Source organism: Carassius auratus, chromosome 6 (genome assembly GCF_003368295.1).
Source record: "Carassius auratus strain Wakin chromosome 6, ASM336829v1, whole genome shotgun sequence".
In the NCBI taxonomy this organism is placed as follows: Eukaryota; Metazoa; Chordata; class Actinopteri; order Cypriniformes; family Cyprinidae; genus Carassius; species Carassius auratus.
The window spans coordinates 5,199,986-5,216,888 of record NC_039248.1 but is presented as its reverse complement, the minus strand read 5'-3'; the positions used below and the strand labels follow the sequence as shown (position 1 = coordinate 5,216,888).

General features: G+C 37.6%; 1 protein-coding gene across 2 annotated transcripts; it reads left to right on the top strand.

The window, feature by feature from the left end:
• The first annotated feature begins 815 nt into the window (after window positions 1–815).
• On the top strand, window positions 816–16,672 carry LOC113091907 (choline transporter-like protein 2). 2 transcript variants are annotated; one of them, XM_026257591.1, is made up of 22 exons: window positions 816–1,025; window positions 7,674–7,722; window positions 8,356–8,429; window positions 8,570–8,654; window positions 8,803–8,887; window positions 8,975–9,088; window positions 9,273–9,333; window positions 9,424–9,550; window positions 9,896–9,979; window positions 10,125–10,237; window positions 10,494–10,625; window positions 11,062–11,161; window positions 11,393–11,485; window positions 11,629–11,713; window positions 11,906–12,168; window positions 12,250–12,344; window positions 12,756–12,859; window positions 12,995–13,068; window positions 13,155–13,225; window positions 13,347–13,435; window positions 13,543–13,627; window positions 14,663–16,002. In XM_026257591.1, the coding sequence occupies exons 1-22, from the start codon at window positions 989–991 to the stop codon at window positions 15,169–15,171; spliced, it is 2,529 nt and encodes an 842-aa protein (XP_026113376.1). In that variant the 5' UTR covers window positions 816–988; the 3' UTR covers window positions 15,172–16,002. The 2 variants fall into 2 exon arrangements, with proteins under 2 accessions (XP_026113376.1, XP_026113384.1); XM_026257599.1 differs by lacking the exon at window positions 14,663–16,002 and adding an exon at window positions 16,120–16,672 and having other exon boundaries at window positions 819–1,025.
• Window positions 16,673–16,903: the final 231 nt, after the last annotated feature.

Genomic DNA, 16,903 nt, shown 5'->3' with positions numbered 1-16,903 from the left:
TGGTTGAATGAATGAATGTGTTTTTTATTTTATTTTGATGTATTTCTTGTAGGCATTTTGTTTCTCTGTTATAGTAAGATTAATATGAATGCCTCAGTCTGTGAGGACCTAAAGTTGTACTTACGTTAGCCTATATTGTTCTGTTAATGCTGAAAAAAGTTATATATCTTATAGGCTATATATGGTTTACGTAATTGTATTTATTTATGTATGTATTTTTAAACCAAATTGTAAAATGCTCTCAACATTTAAACTTAATAATCTTACTTTGTTGTCCTTTCTGTAGTTCTATAAACAATCTTTAATGTGTCTTTAAAACGGTTTTGTAAAGGGTCTGTACCAAGAAATCGCACAACTTTGTCACCTGGTGTGAAACTTGATCCTGTTTATTACATTATTCATGACAATTAGAGAGTATCAGATTTGGTAAGTATTGTTAAAACATACATTTAATTAGTATTTCTAGGAACCGTCCTGTTATTCCGCCAAACTGCGTGAATTTGCACTTTTTCACGCCAAAGTTCTTTGTTAGAAACAAATATTGCATTCTAACAAAATGTATCATTATCATACAGAAACGATGAATAGCCTAGAGCATTATTTAGAGTAAGTTAATCTTTAAAAACGGAATGAGTATTGTATGAATTGTGTGTTATTTTTGTAATTCTATATCTAGAATAATCAAAACTCTGACTCCTTTATACGCCAAACGCTGGCGATTTTCAGCGAAGGAGCGTTTACGTTTCATTGGCTGTGACGGCTGTCTGTCATTTTTTCCCTTTCTCTCATTGGTGGGTTCAGCCCTCGCGCTCTCTTCTCGGAAAAGCGAAACCCGTCGTCATGAGTGTACTGTAGAATATGCTGATGTTTGCCTCACACTTCCACTGAAGAGCAGCGGAATTACTGATTACCCATTCCTGACAAGATTAGGATACTGTTCATTTCGATTTTTAAGTGACTGCCACAAGTGCGCATTTTTTATTTTCAAATGGAGCCGGAGGAGAAAGATCCAGATTCCAAATATGGTAAGACATTTTAATGTTTAAGGGTTCCTCCTTCTGAAAGTGCTGGGGATGGTCCTCTGATGGAAACAATTACTGATGCGTGGGGCGTGGGTCTCAGGCATTTTGATTAAGAATAACAGTAATGCAGACTTGCACACTGGTGCTCGACAATCATGCGTGAATGTATTGAAGCAATGCATTAGACCGTTAGACCGGTGTGTGTGTGTGAGAGAGAGGATACGGCAGGGCGGATGTAATCAAGAAAACAATAGGCGTAGGCTCAAACACATGGCTGGCGTAATTATTCCCAGGTCGATATTTACTGCGATCATCATATTGTTTTATAATGCGCCCCAATAATTAAACGTGACTATAACTGCGTCTCTCATTGCCTGCTATCACGCACGAATTATAAATGGAGTTTACATCAATGTTGCCTGTTAATGTTAGTGTAACAGTAAGACTGAATGTCTGTTTGGACAGTTTTAGTCGATTTCTCCATTTTAAATCAAACTAATACACCTTAATTGAAATATAAAAAGGTTTGTAAAAAAGAGAGCGTTTTATTAACTAAATGCAATACTTGTTCAAGTTATTCAGAAAAGGCAAATACTCTACTTTTTTTTCTGGTTAAGTTTAATTTAGTCAGAAATGTTCAAGAAATGTTTTTTAAAATGGTTTTAATTAAATATAACATCCCTGCAACATTTAGGACAAAAATAGGTGAATTCCCTTACTTGTCTTTACTTACTGTAAATCTAAATGTCCACTAAATTATTATAGTTATTGAAGTTTATGAACCATTTTAAAACTTTTGTCCCAATATTATTGGTAGACAAAATAATAGAGACAGAAAAGAGGATCAAGACCAAGTCCAGTTTTTCCATAACCACCACAGTTCATTATGTCAAATAACTCACACTGAAAGTGACTTATATAGGGAGTAAAGTAACAGATTTATGTCTTATTTTTCATTATGACATAGGAAATAATTCATTTTCACCAGAGTGTAATTTTGCTGGACTAATTTATAGCTTCAGTGTGATTTTCAGAAAATGAGGCTTGAAAATAGCCTGGTTCAGTGGTCTGCTTCTCTACTCAAGGGTTAAAGATATTAACACTCCTTGATTGCTTCATCATCTTAAAGATCCTCTTTTAAAATTTTAATTAAAATTTAAAAAGCCTGATGAAGCAATACATGCCTAAACTAGATTAAGCTGAGGATTCAGACTTCCTAAAGCCTATCCTCCTGTTTCTTCTAGAGCCCCAGTCTCATTCCTGAACTTCATTTGAAGGTTTTTTGAAGTTCTGCTTTGGAGAACAAGTTGTAACGTGATTTTAAAGAGTCTGGGCAGGAGTGACGTATTTCTACGTGCTCAAATGACTTTTTGTCATCTTCTGGATTGCAATACGGTCTCTTAACCACATGAACACCAGAGATCATTATAGTAAATCTCTGACTAAGACTGGGAAATGCCTCCTCGTGATGTGTATGAGACTTAAACTTCTCTAAGGCTCATTCGTGAATGACAATGATACTCTTCTCCCCAGTTGCCTAGCAATCCCACAACATTGCAACGCCAATATACCTACAAAGGCATCTTAAATATCCATTCCCCTTATTGTGTCTGGAGATCACGTGACTTTGGAGGTGGAAAAGGTCAGTTTGAAACAGGGGCCAAAGTTAGTGATTAGAATCAAGCTGTAGGTTGCCTTCTGGCCATACGTCTGATCAGATCAAGTTTGAGAATAATGCTCGTTCTGTAGAAAAGACAGAGCAAACTGATAACACACAGCCATGCCTTTCCACATAAACAACAGCTGTGCACTACAGATTGGCTTTATGAAAATAGCTCCCTTTTTTGGCATTTTAAAATGTCAATCTGATCGCTTGAATTGCAGTTTCCTCCCAGAAACCCTGATGCTGTTGAGCACTGCTTTTAACAACACAGATGCCACTAATCTAACTTGCATGGAATGGAAAGGTTTATTTGTTGGAAATGTCAACAATTGTCTACATGTCATTGAAATAAACAACTGACCATTAGTGTTCCCCATAAATCCTCTATGATTGTCAAAATTGCTTTAAAGGTAAAATTAGAAATCAATGGCTTCTCGAGTCAGATTGACTGCTGGAAAACTCAAGATTTTGATACACAAGGTTCTGAGTTGGGTGGGCCATAACCATTAAACATGGCGCAAGTGGGAATCATTGCATTAGTTTCCCCACAACATCTACGCAACTTTCTTGCATTACAGTCATGTGCATTTATGCAAGTCAATAATCATTGACCCCCCAACACACACCGAACTCACACACTTAACATAATATAACATACAAATATACAACATTAATTAATTTTAAGCCACACAAAGTCAACATGTTGGTATTTCTTGCTAGGAATCCTCCATAGAATAAAATAAAAGTTTATTGATCTTTGAAAAGGTGTACCTGCGTTATTAAAAACTGGTCTTAGAACGACAATATTATCGTTTATCGCGATAATTTCTTGGACAATTTATCATCCAGCTAAATTTGTTGTCGTGACAAGCCTAGTAATAACAAGTGAACTGTTTTGTTTGTTTATAAACCAGATGTAGTGTTGAGGAGGGGTGAGAAGTGTGTGAGTTCGGTTTGTGTTGGAGTTGGGGGTGTGTGTCAGAGAGCAGAATTCAGTAAGGAGACAGCTGTAGGGAAAAATCTGTTCCTGAATCTGCTGGTCCTTGTCCGGAAGCTCCTGAAGCGCCTCCCAGAGGGCAGGAGGTCAAACAGTCTATTGTCAGGGTGAGAGGAGTCCTTTAGAATGCTGTGAGCGGAACATAGAAAGCATTTCCTCTGGATGTCCTCAATAGCAGGAAGTGGTGTCCCTGTGATGCCTTGGGTGGTTTTCAGCACCCTCTGCAGTGCCTTGCGCTCAGCAACTGAGCAGTTCCCATACCAACGATAATCATTAACAGTCTAAAGAGTTTATAGCTACACAATATATATTAAAGAATGACAGACCAATTGATATGTTAAAAGTGATTTATTCATGAACAAGGTAATATTAATAATAATTTAATATTAATAATAATTTATATTAATAATAACTGCAACTGTCTTCTTCTTCGATGGTAGCGTAAGCTACTGTATTCTGCCACCTGCTTTACTGGAGATCTAGCAATCTAAGTGCTAGCCACTTCACAGACACAGATAGTTGCATGTTCTGAGTTAACACAGAGTGTAAAAATACAGGATATTTTACAGGAAAATACTAAAACGGGAAGACAGCGGGAAAAGAGCTAAAATACGTGAGAAACCTGGAAAAAACGGGAGGGTTGACAGCTATGTCACCAGGATGGCTGAAAACAGCTGGTTTTTCTTCAGTGTCCTGAGGAAGAAGAGGTGCTGGTGAGCCTTCTTGACCAGGCTGGAGGGGTTTGTGGTCCAGGACAGGTCCTCTTAGATGGTGGTTCCCAGGAACTTGAAGCTGGAGACATGTTCAACAAGCATCCCGTTAATGTTGATGGGGTCATGCGTGCTTCCTTCCTTCTTCCTGAACCCACAATGAGCTCCTTTTTTTTCTGGTGTTAAGAAGCAGGTTGTTGTCAGCGCACCATGCGGTGGGTGTGTTCCTCCTCCCTGTAGGCAGTCTCATCGTTGTCTCTGATGAGGCCAATCACTGTGGTGTCATGTGCAACCTCAATGATGGAGTTGGATCCATGCACAGGCTTGCAGTCGTGGGTGTAGAGGGAGTAGAGGAATGGGCTAAGTACACGGCCCTGTGGTACCCCGGTGTTGAGTGTGATGGTGGTGGAGCAGGTGTGGCCTGACTTAACATGCTGAGGTCTGTTGTTCAGAAAGTTCATAATCCAGTTGCAGAGGGAGTTGTTAATGTCCAGGTCTCCAAGTTGTGTGGTTAGCTTGGAGGGAATGACAGTGTTAAATGCTGAACTGAAGTCAACAAACAACATCTGTGTTATCATTGTCCAAGTGTGTACCGAGTGCAGCACTGCGCATACTGCATCCTCTGAAAGTGAAAGTCTTAACGTTTGCCAAGTATGGTAACCCATACTCGGAAGTGGTGCTCTGCATTTAACCCATCCAAGTACACACACAGCAGTGAGAAGTGAACACACACCCAGAGCAGTGGGCAGCTATATATCCAGTGCCCGGGGAGCAACTGGGGGTTAAGTGCCTTGCTCAAGGGCACTTCAGACATGAGTATTCAGGGTGGAAGAGAGCGCTGTTCATCTACTCCCTCCTACCTACACGCCAGTACTGATATTCAATCTGGCGACCTTCTGGTAACAAGTCCAGCTCTTTAACCATTAGGTCACAGCTGCCTCACCCACAGTTGCCCCACTTCCTCATTGCTCCTATTGCTATGCAAAGTCCCCACTCCAAGGGGATAGGGATGATCACTTCCCCGGGAACCGTTCGGTACCGAAACTAATACTGGCACAAGTCTAATGTGGGCTTAAAGCATTTAGCTTGTAGCAGTACTTGGCATTTTTGATGCCCCTCCTCAGGTTAGCCCAGCATCATGTGATCTGAGTAGTGTTGCGGGCTTTCAGCAGGAGTCGCACCTCCTTGTTCATCCGTGGCTTATGATTAGGATACGTTGTGATCTGTTTTTCTGTTGTGACACTGTCAATGGTGGTGTTGATGTAATCCGCTTCATGCTTCAACTAAAATACATGAGACTCTTTTTATGTCTTCTTGCCCTAGCTCTTCTCCTTCCATGTTGTCATCCATCCATCCATGTCTCTTCCTCCCTCTCCTCCTCATCTTCCTCCTCCTTCTCCTCTATCTCCCCGTTCTCCCTCACCAGCTCCTACACTTCCTCTTCCTTCATTTCTTTCTCCACTCCAAAAGTACACATTTGCACATTACTGTATGTGGGTTATTGATTGAAAAAGACTGGATATGATTCACAGCTACACTTTTATTAGTGGTCTGATGAAACAATTAAGAAACAATAAAATAAAAAACACATTGTCATTGTGAAATAGAAGAGAAAAAGAAACATGGGCACCAAAGCGAAAGTAAAAATGAGAATGTCCATTGTTAGAATTTGTAACTCTTGTTTTGTTCTCGGCCTATATATACTTTCCAATTGAAGGTTTATGAGATGTACCTTTGAGCTATTTCAGAAAACTGGTTTGCCACTGGTTGATCTATATTCACTTCATTATTGAAAGTCAAGATTCACTTGAACAATTCATGGCAAATTTATAAAAAGTCTAATAGAAATGTGTAGAAAATATGCTTGACAGTTTATGACAAGTAGATCAACCATTTTGCATTGACTGTAATGACTCATACGATGAACTAATGACCCAAGGTTTTGAGGATTAAGCCTATCGCCATCTTTATTTATATGGCGCTTTCTTCTTATTGGCTATGATTTTTTAAAACATCCTATTAGTACAGCTTAAAATAAAAGTGTTTAAAAACAACACCATTTTAGATATAAAAATAGATAGATAGATAGATAAAAAAGCTCTCTCAGCATAGTATGTTGTGTAATATGCTACACATTTAAGGTTAAGGAAGTGCATATTCTGAGAATAACTGAGGATAAGTGAGAATTACTGAGGATGAGAACCATGACTAGTTTCCTGTTTCAAAACACAGGAAGTGGTGTAGAGTCTGTCTGCTGGTAACTGTAAACATTAAGACTAAAAATACTGAAAAGAGGGTCAAATGGGAAGTGGCTGGTATCATGGGAAATCAAGTTTTTTTTTTTTTTTTTATCAGGAAGGCATTTTCAAACTTTTAAGTATGCTTACTTTTAAATGGAGTAAATATGTTATGCATAAATTGTGGCTATTTGTATTACTGTTTAATGATTTATTTTGTTGAAAGAGAACTGCTTAACTTTGAGTTCCCACATGAATAGGTTATTAGTATGTGTCAGGATAGCAGGGGTGTGAAGAGCATCAGTGAGAGATGCTGGACACTGTTTGGAAAGCTCAGGTCATTAGGGAGCTGTTTGTGGATGGCTAAGAGCGTCTGCTTCACTGAGGATTGCTCTAAATGGATGGCACCTCAATAAAAGAAACCTTCAATAGTGCACACTAGTGTAGTGTAGTGTCTCAAGGGCCTTTAGGATGGCAACAAAAATGAAGCTATCTCAGCCAAAGGGCCAATAACAGGAAAGACTCTTTCTAATTAATTTCTAAGTATCCGTATATAAGCAAACTCCTTAAATCAATCCAACAAAAAGGAAAAACATAAATAAATAAATTGAATTGTTTAGACCAGCATGCTTCGGGAATGGGCCTTGAATAGAAGAATTTCATAACATTTACTTCAGCCACTACAGCATGCACTTCCTCGGCTCAAACTGCTTCCCTAAATAAACACTGCAGCTTTGCCAAATTCACACTTGGCCCAAGTATTGAAAGTGAGGCCTTGCGCACATGACTGAAGAATTCACAAACACATGCCAAATATTCAGCTCAGTTAGACAAATACGCCACAGCTTCTAAATGTTCCTGATAGCTCAGCTTTCTAGCTTTGAAAATGGAAATTCACTGTATTATTCCAAAGTTTTTCAAAATTACTAATTTTTGACGCATTATATACTGTTATCATGTAAAATAGAAAGAAACTTATTACATTTATTTCTGGACATACCCACAAATGATGTAAATAAATACACAATTTTAATGTCTTCACAGGTGATTCAAGGAAATTTGACCCCACATTTAAAGGCCCAATTTATAACAGGTGAGACGACCTTGATAAGCCAAATCTAATGTTTAGAAACTATGTACACATCTGCATTTGAGATCACTGTTATTTTAATGTCATTTATTGTACTATTATAGTTGACATATACAGTAATTTCACTTTAATGTGAAAGTTTTAGTATTTTTGCCATTTATTATTATATTGTCTTGTTTTTTTTTTTTGCTATTTTATAAGGTATTTTATGTCTGTCTATGTAGTATTTTTTTATGTTATTAAATGTATTTATAAAATCTTGTTAAAATTAGTAAATTGTTTATTCAGTATTCAAGCTTGACTTATTTTAGTAGCTCAACTTAAACTAAAGGAAAAAGAGAAGTATTGAAGTAGCTGAAATAAAATGTTAAATTAAAAATTAAAAATAAATGAATGTTAAAATAAAATCAATTTAATACATATATTAGGCTCTTTTTTTAATTGCATGTTAAATAGATTTTATTTCTAGTAATTACTTTTTTATGGTTTTAAAAAAAGTTTTAATTAACGATAAGAACCCTGTCTGAGACATGCAATTGCAGTAAATTAAACTTTAATTTTAACATCCGTCTTATAAACATCTATGTCAAGATTTGTGTTGCAGCACTGAGTCTGTGTGCTTTTCTTGGTGAACAGGGGCTGCACAGACGTTCTCTGTTGTATCCTGTTCATCTTGGCCTTGCTGGGCTACTTTGCAGTTGGGATTCTGGGTAAATTTCATTCTGTTCATTTTCTAATTTTTATGCACAGTGCCACTATATGTATATGGGCAGAAAGCATTAAACCGTGTCCATTTCAGAGGACAAGTTATTGTCTTTCCACACTGAGAATGCTGTATCTTTTGTTCCAGCATGGTCTCAGGGTGACCCTCGGAAAGTGATTTACCCGACAGACAGTAAGGGTCAGTTCTGTGGACAGGTCGGCACCCCACTTGAGTGAGTAAAGCTGTTTCTTTGAAAACCGTGTTTCACTTTGCCGTCACAATAGACTTTACATGTAATTATGTGGTTAAATTGTGAAATAGGATCTTACTCCGATGTATCTCAGACATGACTGTTCATTTTTTCCTGTCTGAATATTCAGAAATAAGCCCCTGCTGTTCTACTTCAACATCATGAAGTGTGCCAGTCCTCTGGTCCTGCTGGAGTTACAGTGTCCCACCACGCAGGTTTGGCACAGCCTCAGTTCTATATAGTGTTTGTCACACACATTTTCAATACAGAATGTTACAGTTGTTTTTATGTTTATTGCGCAGATCTGTGTGGAGAGATGTCCAGATAAATTCATGACTTTAGTGAAAGCATTACAAAATAAAGATGACAGGGAATACTACAAGCAATTCTGCAAGGAGGGAGTTGACATGAACAAGGTGAGAATACATTTTTAACATATCATGATAAAAATGATTACAGTAGATAGCATTTTGATCATAGTGCCCATCCCTAGTATTTATCGCAAAGTGGTTTAAAGTTTCGGATAGCAAACATAAAAAGAACCATTTGTACTGCAGCTGAGAAAACATGCTTCACAGGGAAATTTGTTTCTGTTTCCAGAAAGCTCCTGAAATCCTGAAGAATGGCTTGTGCCCTTCAATACTCACACCCAGCAAGAATTGTAAGCCTTTAAATCTTACAAAACTTGATTGTTTCATCACATAAATTACTGTTCGGTTGCATTAAAATGCTGAAATTCCCTCTGTTACAGTCACACGCAGATGCTTGCCCGCTCTCGAGAGCTTGAAAGGTGGTGTAATTGTGGTTGGCAACAAAACTACGTTCGAAGATGATAAAGGACAAAATATAAATGCAACAGATCTCCTTGAAGCCTCAAAGTTAGTAATATTATTATTATTTGTATTTAATCAGTGTTTTTTTTCAGTGTAATTAATATACAATTATATATATATATATATATATATATATATATATATATATATATATATATATATATATATATATATATATATATATATATATATATTTATTTATTTATATATATATATATATATATAATTCAGTTTAATTTTAGTTAAGGTTTTAGTCATTTACATTTTTATATATGTCTGTATACTTTTAATAATTTGTATGAATTTAAACTAGCTCAGCTTGGCAACTAGCTGAAAACATTTAGATTATATTATGTGGTTACATTGAAATATAACCGTTATTTTTTGCAGGAAGTCTAATGTTGTGGTTGAGGCCCGGGCGGTAGCCATGAGGATCTTCGAGGACTACACTCGGTCCTGGCACTGGATACTCCTGTAAGCATGTGATATTCTAGGCTCATTTGAGTTCCTCTCCATTCAGTGTTTGGTTATGGCTGTCTGATTTGGTGAGTTCTAGTGTTTACTACTGTAGATGAATTACACTCGCATTGATCAAATCTCTATTTGCGTTCTTTTTCAGCGGCTTGGTGATCGCCATGCTGGTCAGTCTGATCTTTATTCTCCTCTTGCGCTGTCTGGCTGGAGTCATGATCTGGGTTATGATCTTCATGGTCGTCATTGTTATTGGATACGGTAATGTTTCTTGTCTTGTCTACAGCTCTCAAATAACATTATGTTTCGCACATTTATCCTAATTACACAGAAATTCAAGCCTGGGCCTGGACGTTCTATTCATTGTAAATCTCATCATCGTCATCACTGATTTCCATTTTCATCTACTGTATTTTAGTAATGTCATAATTTACTATATTAAAGAAAAATAGTGCAATATCACAAAGAATTTGTATATATTTCATCTCTGTTTATCTCCTCTCCTCATTCTCTTCAGGTATTTTCCATTGCTACATGCAGTACGCCAGTCTGAAAGGACAGGCCGGTTCTGACGTCACTATCAAGGATCTAGGTCTACTGACAGACTTTTCTGTGTACTTACAGATTCAGCAGACCTGGCTTGCCTTCAGTGAGTTTTTATATCAGTTATCTCAATTATTTGAAATACAATAATTAATGCACCACCATTCAAAAGTTTAAGATAAGTCTTTGATCAAAACTACATTAAGAACAGTGATATTCTGAAATCTAAGTTCAATTTAAAATAATTGTTTACTATTTTAATACGTATTAAATATCATTTGTTTTTCAGCATCATTACTTCAGTGTAACACGATCCTTTAGAAATCTATTTTTTTCCCCACTTTTTTGATTAATTTATGCATCCTTGGAAAAATGTTGATTTCTTAACATTTGCAATAAACAATACTTACTGGCCCCAAACTTTTGAATGGTAGTGTATACATACATATTCATTAATTAAATGAACACGTTACCTGTTTTCTTTGTCACCTTCAATTTTCATGACATTTTTCTGTGTCCTGTCCTCTTTTGTCGCCACACAGTGATTTTCCTGTGTATTGTGGAAGTGGTCATCATCCTTCTCCTCATCTTCCTCAGGAAGAGGCTCTTCATTGCTATTGCTCTCATCAAAGAGGCCAGCAAGTCAGTCTACTTTCTTCCTGTAGCGCAAACTGTGTTTTTAGACTTGTTGCTGGTGTTGTTTAGTCTCGTATTCCATATTACTGCTTTCTTTAGGTACCCTAATAGCATTAGCAGTTAAACAGCAGCGCTATCCTCAGTGTGATCGATTCAATGTGGCTTAAAATCATGAAATAATAATTAGTTAACTGGAGTGTTAGACAGGAAGTCCTAATAACCACATCTATTTTTCAGGGCCATCGGTCATGTGATGTCTTCGCTGTTCTACCCCCTGCTGACCTTTGCCCTACTGTCTTTAGTCATCGCATACTGGGCCATCACCGCCGTGTATCCTACAGAAAATAATGCAATCACATCATAAAAAATAGACATGGGCATTACTTATTTCAGTTGTTCGCTGTTGGTAATTTGCTGTTAAACACTGTAGTTTGACTTGTGAAATGCAAATGAAATCCTTAACTATTGATTAGGTTTTTGTCAACCTCCAATGAGGCGGTATACAAGGTTTACAATACATCCACATGCATGTATTCCAGAGACACCTGCAACCCTAAGGTCAGTGTCTTTTTATGCTAATTTTGCATAAAATCTTTCTTGATAAACATCATGTTGGCTATTTATTGGCAGTTTTATTGAATTATGTTGAACAGTAGTGTATGTCTTGTTATACTGTAGCATATATTTTAGAACAATGCCTGATAAATGCATATATTTCATAAAGTTGCATTGATTCTATTCTCTTCACAGACTTTCAACAGCTCAAATGTCACCACTGAATGTCCTGATGCTGAGTGTCTGTTTGCGTTTTATGGAGGAGAGACGTTATACCACAAGTACCTGATTCTGTTCCAGTTCTATAATTTATTCCTCTTCTTCTGGTGTGCCAACTTCGTGACAGCATTGGGCCAGGTCACACTGGCAGGAGCTTTCGCCTCCTACTACTGGGCATTCAAAAAGCCTGACGACATCCCAGCTTTCCCTGTCTTCAACTCTTTGGGACGGGCTCTCAGGTGCGTGAAAGAAACCGTTGCCAGTTTTTTTGCCAGTTTCTATCTTTTTTGTATGCTCTATATCACACACTTATTTTTCAGGTATCACACTGGCTCACTGGCATTTGGTTCCCTCATTCTTGCCATCGTTCAGATCATCAGGGTCATACTGGAGTATCTGGATCAGAAGCTGAAAGGTCTCACTACTCCAGTGTTTTCCTTCTTCTTCAGTAGATGTGCTTTTAGACCCCTTTAACTTTTAGCTCAATGTTTGCATTTTGAGCAAACATTGGTCTTTCTTACCCTTATGTTGACTACAACCAGTATGATTTCTTCTGTGGTGCATAAAGAAGATGTTAAAGAATAAAAGCATATAGGGACAGGAGTTTTCAAGCTCAGAAAAGCATAATAAAACAAGGCAAAAAAAATGTGGGTTAATGAGGTTGGGCGTGAGTTTTTTTCTTTTTGGTGTTTGCCAGCCACTAGTCAATTTACGGTTTAAAGTCTACAATACATTAAAGAAATAACTGTGGGAAGTATTTTTGGAATATTTCATCCATTGCTTTCTTTCTGTTATGTGCGTTTAAATCTTGATTCACTTCCTCCAGGTGCCCAAAATAAATTTGCAAAATTCCTGCTCATCTGCTTAAAGTGCTGCTTCTGGTGTCTGGAGAAATTCATCAAGTTTCTGAACAGAAACGCCTATATTATGGTACATCTTCATTTCCCTTCTGCACATTTTTTGAACCTTTTGTGGATTGTTTCTGGCATCAGTAGTTTACATTTTATGGTTTTAAGCACTCAAAAACATATTTGCTGAAACCAATTTGGCATATTGTTTTTTCAGGTGGCGATATATGGTAAAAATTTCTGTGCGTCTGCCAAGGATGCATTCTTTCTTCTGATGAGGAACATTGTCCGGTGAGTGTTAAATTAAACGGAATATTTAAGAAAGTGTTTTGTTTGTAAAAATGCAATAAACAGTCAAAATGATCTTGTTTTTCTAGTGTGGCCGTTCTTGACAAAGTGACAGACTTCCTCTTATTTTTGGGCAAACTCCTCATCGTTGGAATCGTGGGTGAGTGGTTTGGTCAGACATCATGTGAATCCAGAGGTTTTTTGAGTGGAACTGACTTCTCACATTCCAGTACACTAATGTAAAACAGCACACACTAACTGTTTCGTCTTTCCCTTTTCAGGAATTTGTTCTTTCTTCTTTTTCACGGGCAAGATTAAAATGGTGGAGGTCGCTGCTCCATCCCTTAATTATTACTGGGTGCCTATCCTGGTGAGCGATTTTGATTTACATCAATCCAGCAATACCAGATTTTCCATTTGCAAGATCAAAATTTCCATTTTGCAGGTTGTAATAACTTCTTCTCCCTTCATTTACAGACTGTGGTGACTGGCGCCTATCTGATTGCTCATGGCTTTTTTAGTGTATACGCCATGTGTGTGGACACACTCTTCCTCTGTTTCTGTAAGTGTGAAGCAGCTATATTTATTTCACGAGAAAATACGTAATGAAAAAAACATAAGTTGTCAATTTGTTGGCCGAGTAACAAAACAAGAGTTCTGATTATAGGAGCTGTTGTGTTCGATTTTTAATGGGTGTTCACAGATGTTTAACTTTACCAGCTAAGCACATACGCAGCACTCAAACAGCATTCTTTCCTTTCCCTCAAATGTTGTTCTTTTCTGTAATGCAGCAGATAGAAACAGTGACCACTGGATTTCCACATTTATTTTCTCTATATTCTCAAAAATAAGAACTAAGTTTTTAGACAAATCTAAAGGTGATTTTCTAAGTATTGAGATTTTTTTGGACCCTGAGATTCCAAATAATCAAATAGCTGTATCTCGTCAAAATATTGTCCTATCCTAGCAAACCATATATCAATGGAAAACTTATGTATTCAATCTCAAATAAAAAAAATGGCCTCTTATGACTGGTTTATTGGTCCAGGTCATATTTATGTCATTTACCAGATCATATATCATACAAATAAGTTATATTTCATACCATCTTACAACCATATACCATGCATAAGTTTTTTGAGAGTGTAGAGAAAACCGATTTTGTTGTCCACACTGATTCATAGGAGTGGGCAATCACTGCTCATTCCCATTTCCATGGTGACAGGAGCTTTTTTTCAGGACATAGGTTATGTAATTCTCAATTGGCTATTATAACCTTTTTTGTAATCACATCTATGGCTTCTACAGATGCACATATCATTGTTTCCTCAGAACTTATGGTTTGTCTAAGACATTTCTGTATGGAGAAAATGACTGGGATTTTACTTGTGGGACTCACTGTTGATATATCTGCATATCACAAATGCTTCCGGGGCTTCTGGCTTGCTTCATGTCTAACCATTTCCTTCTATCTCTCTCTTTTTTCTCTCTTCAACATGATTTTGTCCAATCATGTCCTTGTGCTCCTTTCTGCTACGTGCTTTGTCAAAACACTAACATTTCAAAATAACCATCAAACGCAAACAAAAAACTCAAGGTGAAGATCTGGAGAGAAATGACGGTTCCTCCGACAAACCGTTTTTCATGTCCCCCGAGCTGCACCAGATTTTGTCAATTGAAAAAAGCGCAGAGGAGACGGACCATGCCGATGTACCCGTCATACAGGTACAAGCCGAGGAGGAAGTCCCACTGCAGGAGAATGGAGAGGTGCAGCTTAAAGAGCAGGGCGTCCTAAAGCAGGAGCAGGAAGAAGAGACGCCTCTAAACCAGGAAACGCACCTTGAAGAACCGCCCCAAGAAACACAGCCTCCAGAGGAACCCGCAGCCCACGAGGAGGTTACAACCCAAGAGCCTGAAGCGCCACAAGTGACCCCGCAACAAAACGGACCCCAAGAGTTGGACGCTGAGGACAAGGAGGAACAGGTGGCCCAACCTCAAGCAGAACCACCACAGGCCGAGAACCAACAAGAACAGGAACCAGAGGAACCGAAGCCTCAAGAAAACGGACCTCAAGAGAGCGAGGCCCTGCTCACCCCTCAGGATTGAAGGTGGAGTCGAAAAATGTTTCAGGGAAGCCTACTGCTTTGGAAACTGGTGCACTTTGGTGGCTTTGAGAAGCCATTAGTATACATTGGAAAGTCCCTCCTTCATTCCCGTCATAATGTTTACTCAGTCAATCAGTTTTGAGAACTGTCTCATAATCAATAATCACTGGTCATAATTAATGGCATGACACAAAATTGTACTCGAAGTATGAGCTGTTTGTTTGACAGCTGGTTATGTGGACCTAAACCCCATTAGATATGCCTACATAGCACTTGTAGAATGTGACTGTGTTCGTGTTCATGTAGAACGTTTTAATGTAAGGAGGACATATAAAAGTGTAACGTAGGTCCTTGACTTGTGCCTAAATATCGTTACTTCTCAATGTCTTAATCATATTGAAGAATGCAAAAAGATTTTGCAGCATCCCTATGTTTACAGCAACAACAAAAACATCTGTTTACAGTGATCCCAGCCAAGACCAAACAATGTCATTTTGTAAGAATTTGGGCAAATGCATTTGAAAATTGTGTTGATTTTATGCCTAATTTAATAATTTTATGGTATTATGATATACAAACAAAAAAAATTAAAAAGTGACTGAAAGAAAGTCAACTTAAAAACGAAACAATCAAAGAAACACCCTTCCGTTTTGGTCTGCTGTGACTGGTTAGTGTACTGACAGATTGCAATCTTTTCAATGCCTGATATTTGTCACTGTTTGCCACTCTGTTGCCTCTTTTTCTACCTCTGTGCTTCACTTTTCTTAATATTTGCATGTTGGTAATGTGATCTCCCAGTGCTTTAATAAATCAAACTCTCTCTTTGTTGAGATCTCAAGCCTTTTATTGCTTCCAAGGCGCTGCTACTATTGTTGGCATTTATGCTTTTTGGCACGTTTCATGTTAAGTTCATGCTATTTTTTTGTCTCAACCTAAATTATTCCAACAGTGGAGGATCTGGAACGCAATGATGGCACAGTGGACAGACCATACTTCATGCCAGAGACACTGCTGTCCATCCTCAAGAAGTCCAATGAGGGGGCGAAAACAGTGGACTAAGGAAAAGAAGGAAAGATTTATAGAGAAACAAAGCAGTGCAGGGACAGAAAAATATCTACTTGCCAGACTTGCTCTGATTTTATAGCTCAGGCACCAGTGATTAATACCAGTAATTTCAGCCAAAAGTGTTACATATTTGTTACTTTTTTCCACCTTATTTCATGGTTTTGTATTTGTATATATTATGCTTTATTTGACTAGGCACAACTGTCCTAAAATCTTTTTCAGTTTCATTTGAATGTCTATGTTACTGAATTACTTTAACCGCATTATGCCTATTCTTGTGATGACAGTGTTAATTCTTACAATTTTTATATCTGACACTTGAATATAATGAAATTACATTTTGATATGTTTTTGCAGTGTTTTTCAGTGCGTCCATTTGACGCAGCCACTTGTATTGTTTGAGGTGATAAAGGAGAGAACTAATAAATATTAACTAGAATTAAAAGTTAGTGAACTAACTTTGATGTTGGCTTGGCCATCTTGGCCATGGGGCAAAAGAGCCACAGTACTTGTGTGCCCAACATTCTTGAGTTGCCCCACTGCAAAAAATAAAAAATAATAATACCATAAAAAATACACCTGCAACAGACTTTTTCCATGGTCCCTTGCTGTTTTCTTTTTTAATAAAAAGCCTAGGCTATGATAACAGCTACGACAGGGTTGTCTAG

What these genes read in the sequence shown, in the direction of transcription:
- LOC113091907 (XM_026257591.1), top strand. Translation starts at nt 989, where the DNA reads ATGGAGCCGGAGGAGAAAGATCCAGATTCCAAATATG. An exon ending in ACTCACACCCAGCAAGAATT is followed by an intron (nt 9,334 to 9,423) that starts GTAAGCCTTTAA and finishes CCTCTGTTACAG; the next exon opens with TCACACGCAGATGCTTGCCC. An exon ending in ACAGAAACGCCTATATTATG is followed by an intron (nt 12,860 to 12,994) that starts GTACATCTTCAT and finishes TTGTTTTTTCAG; the next exon opens with GTGGCGATATATGGTAAAAA.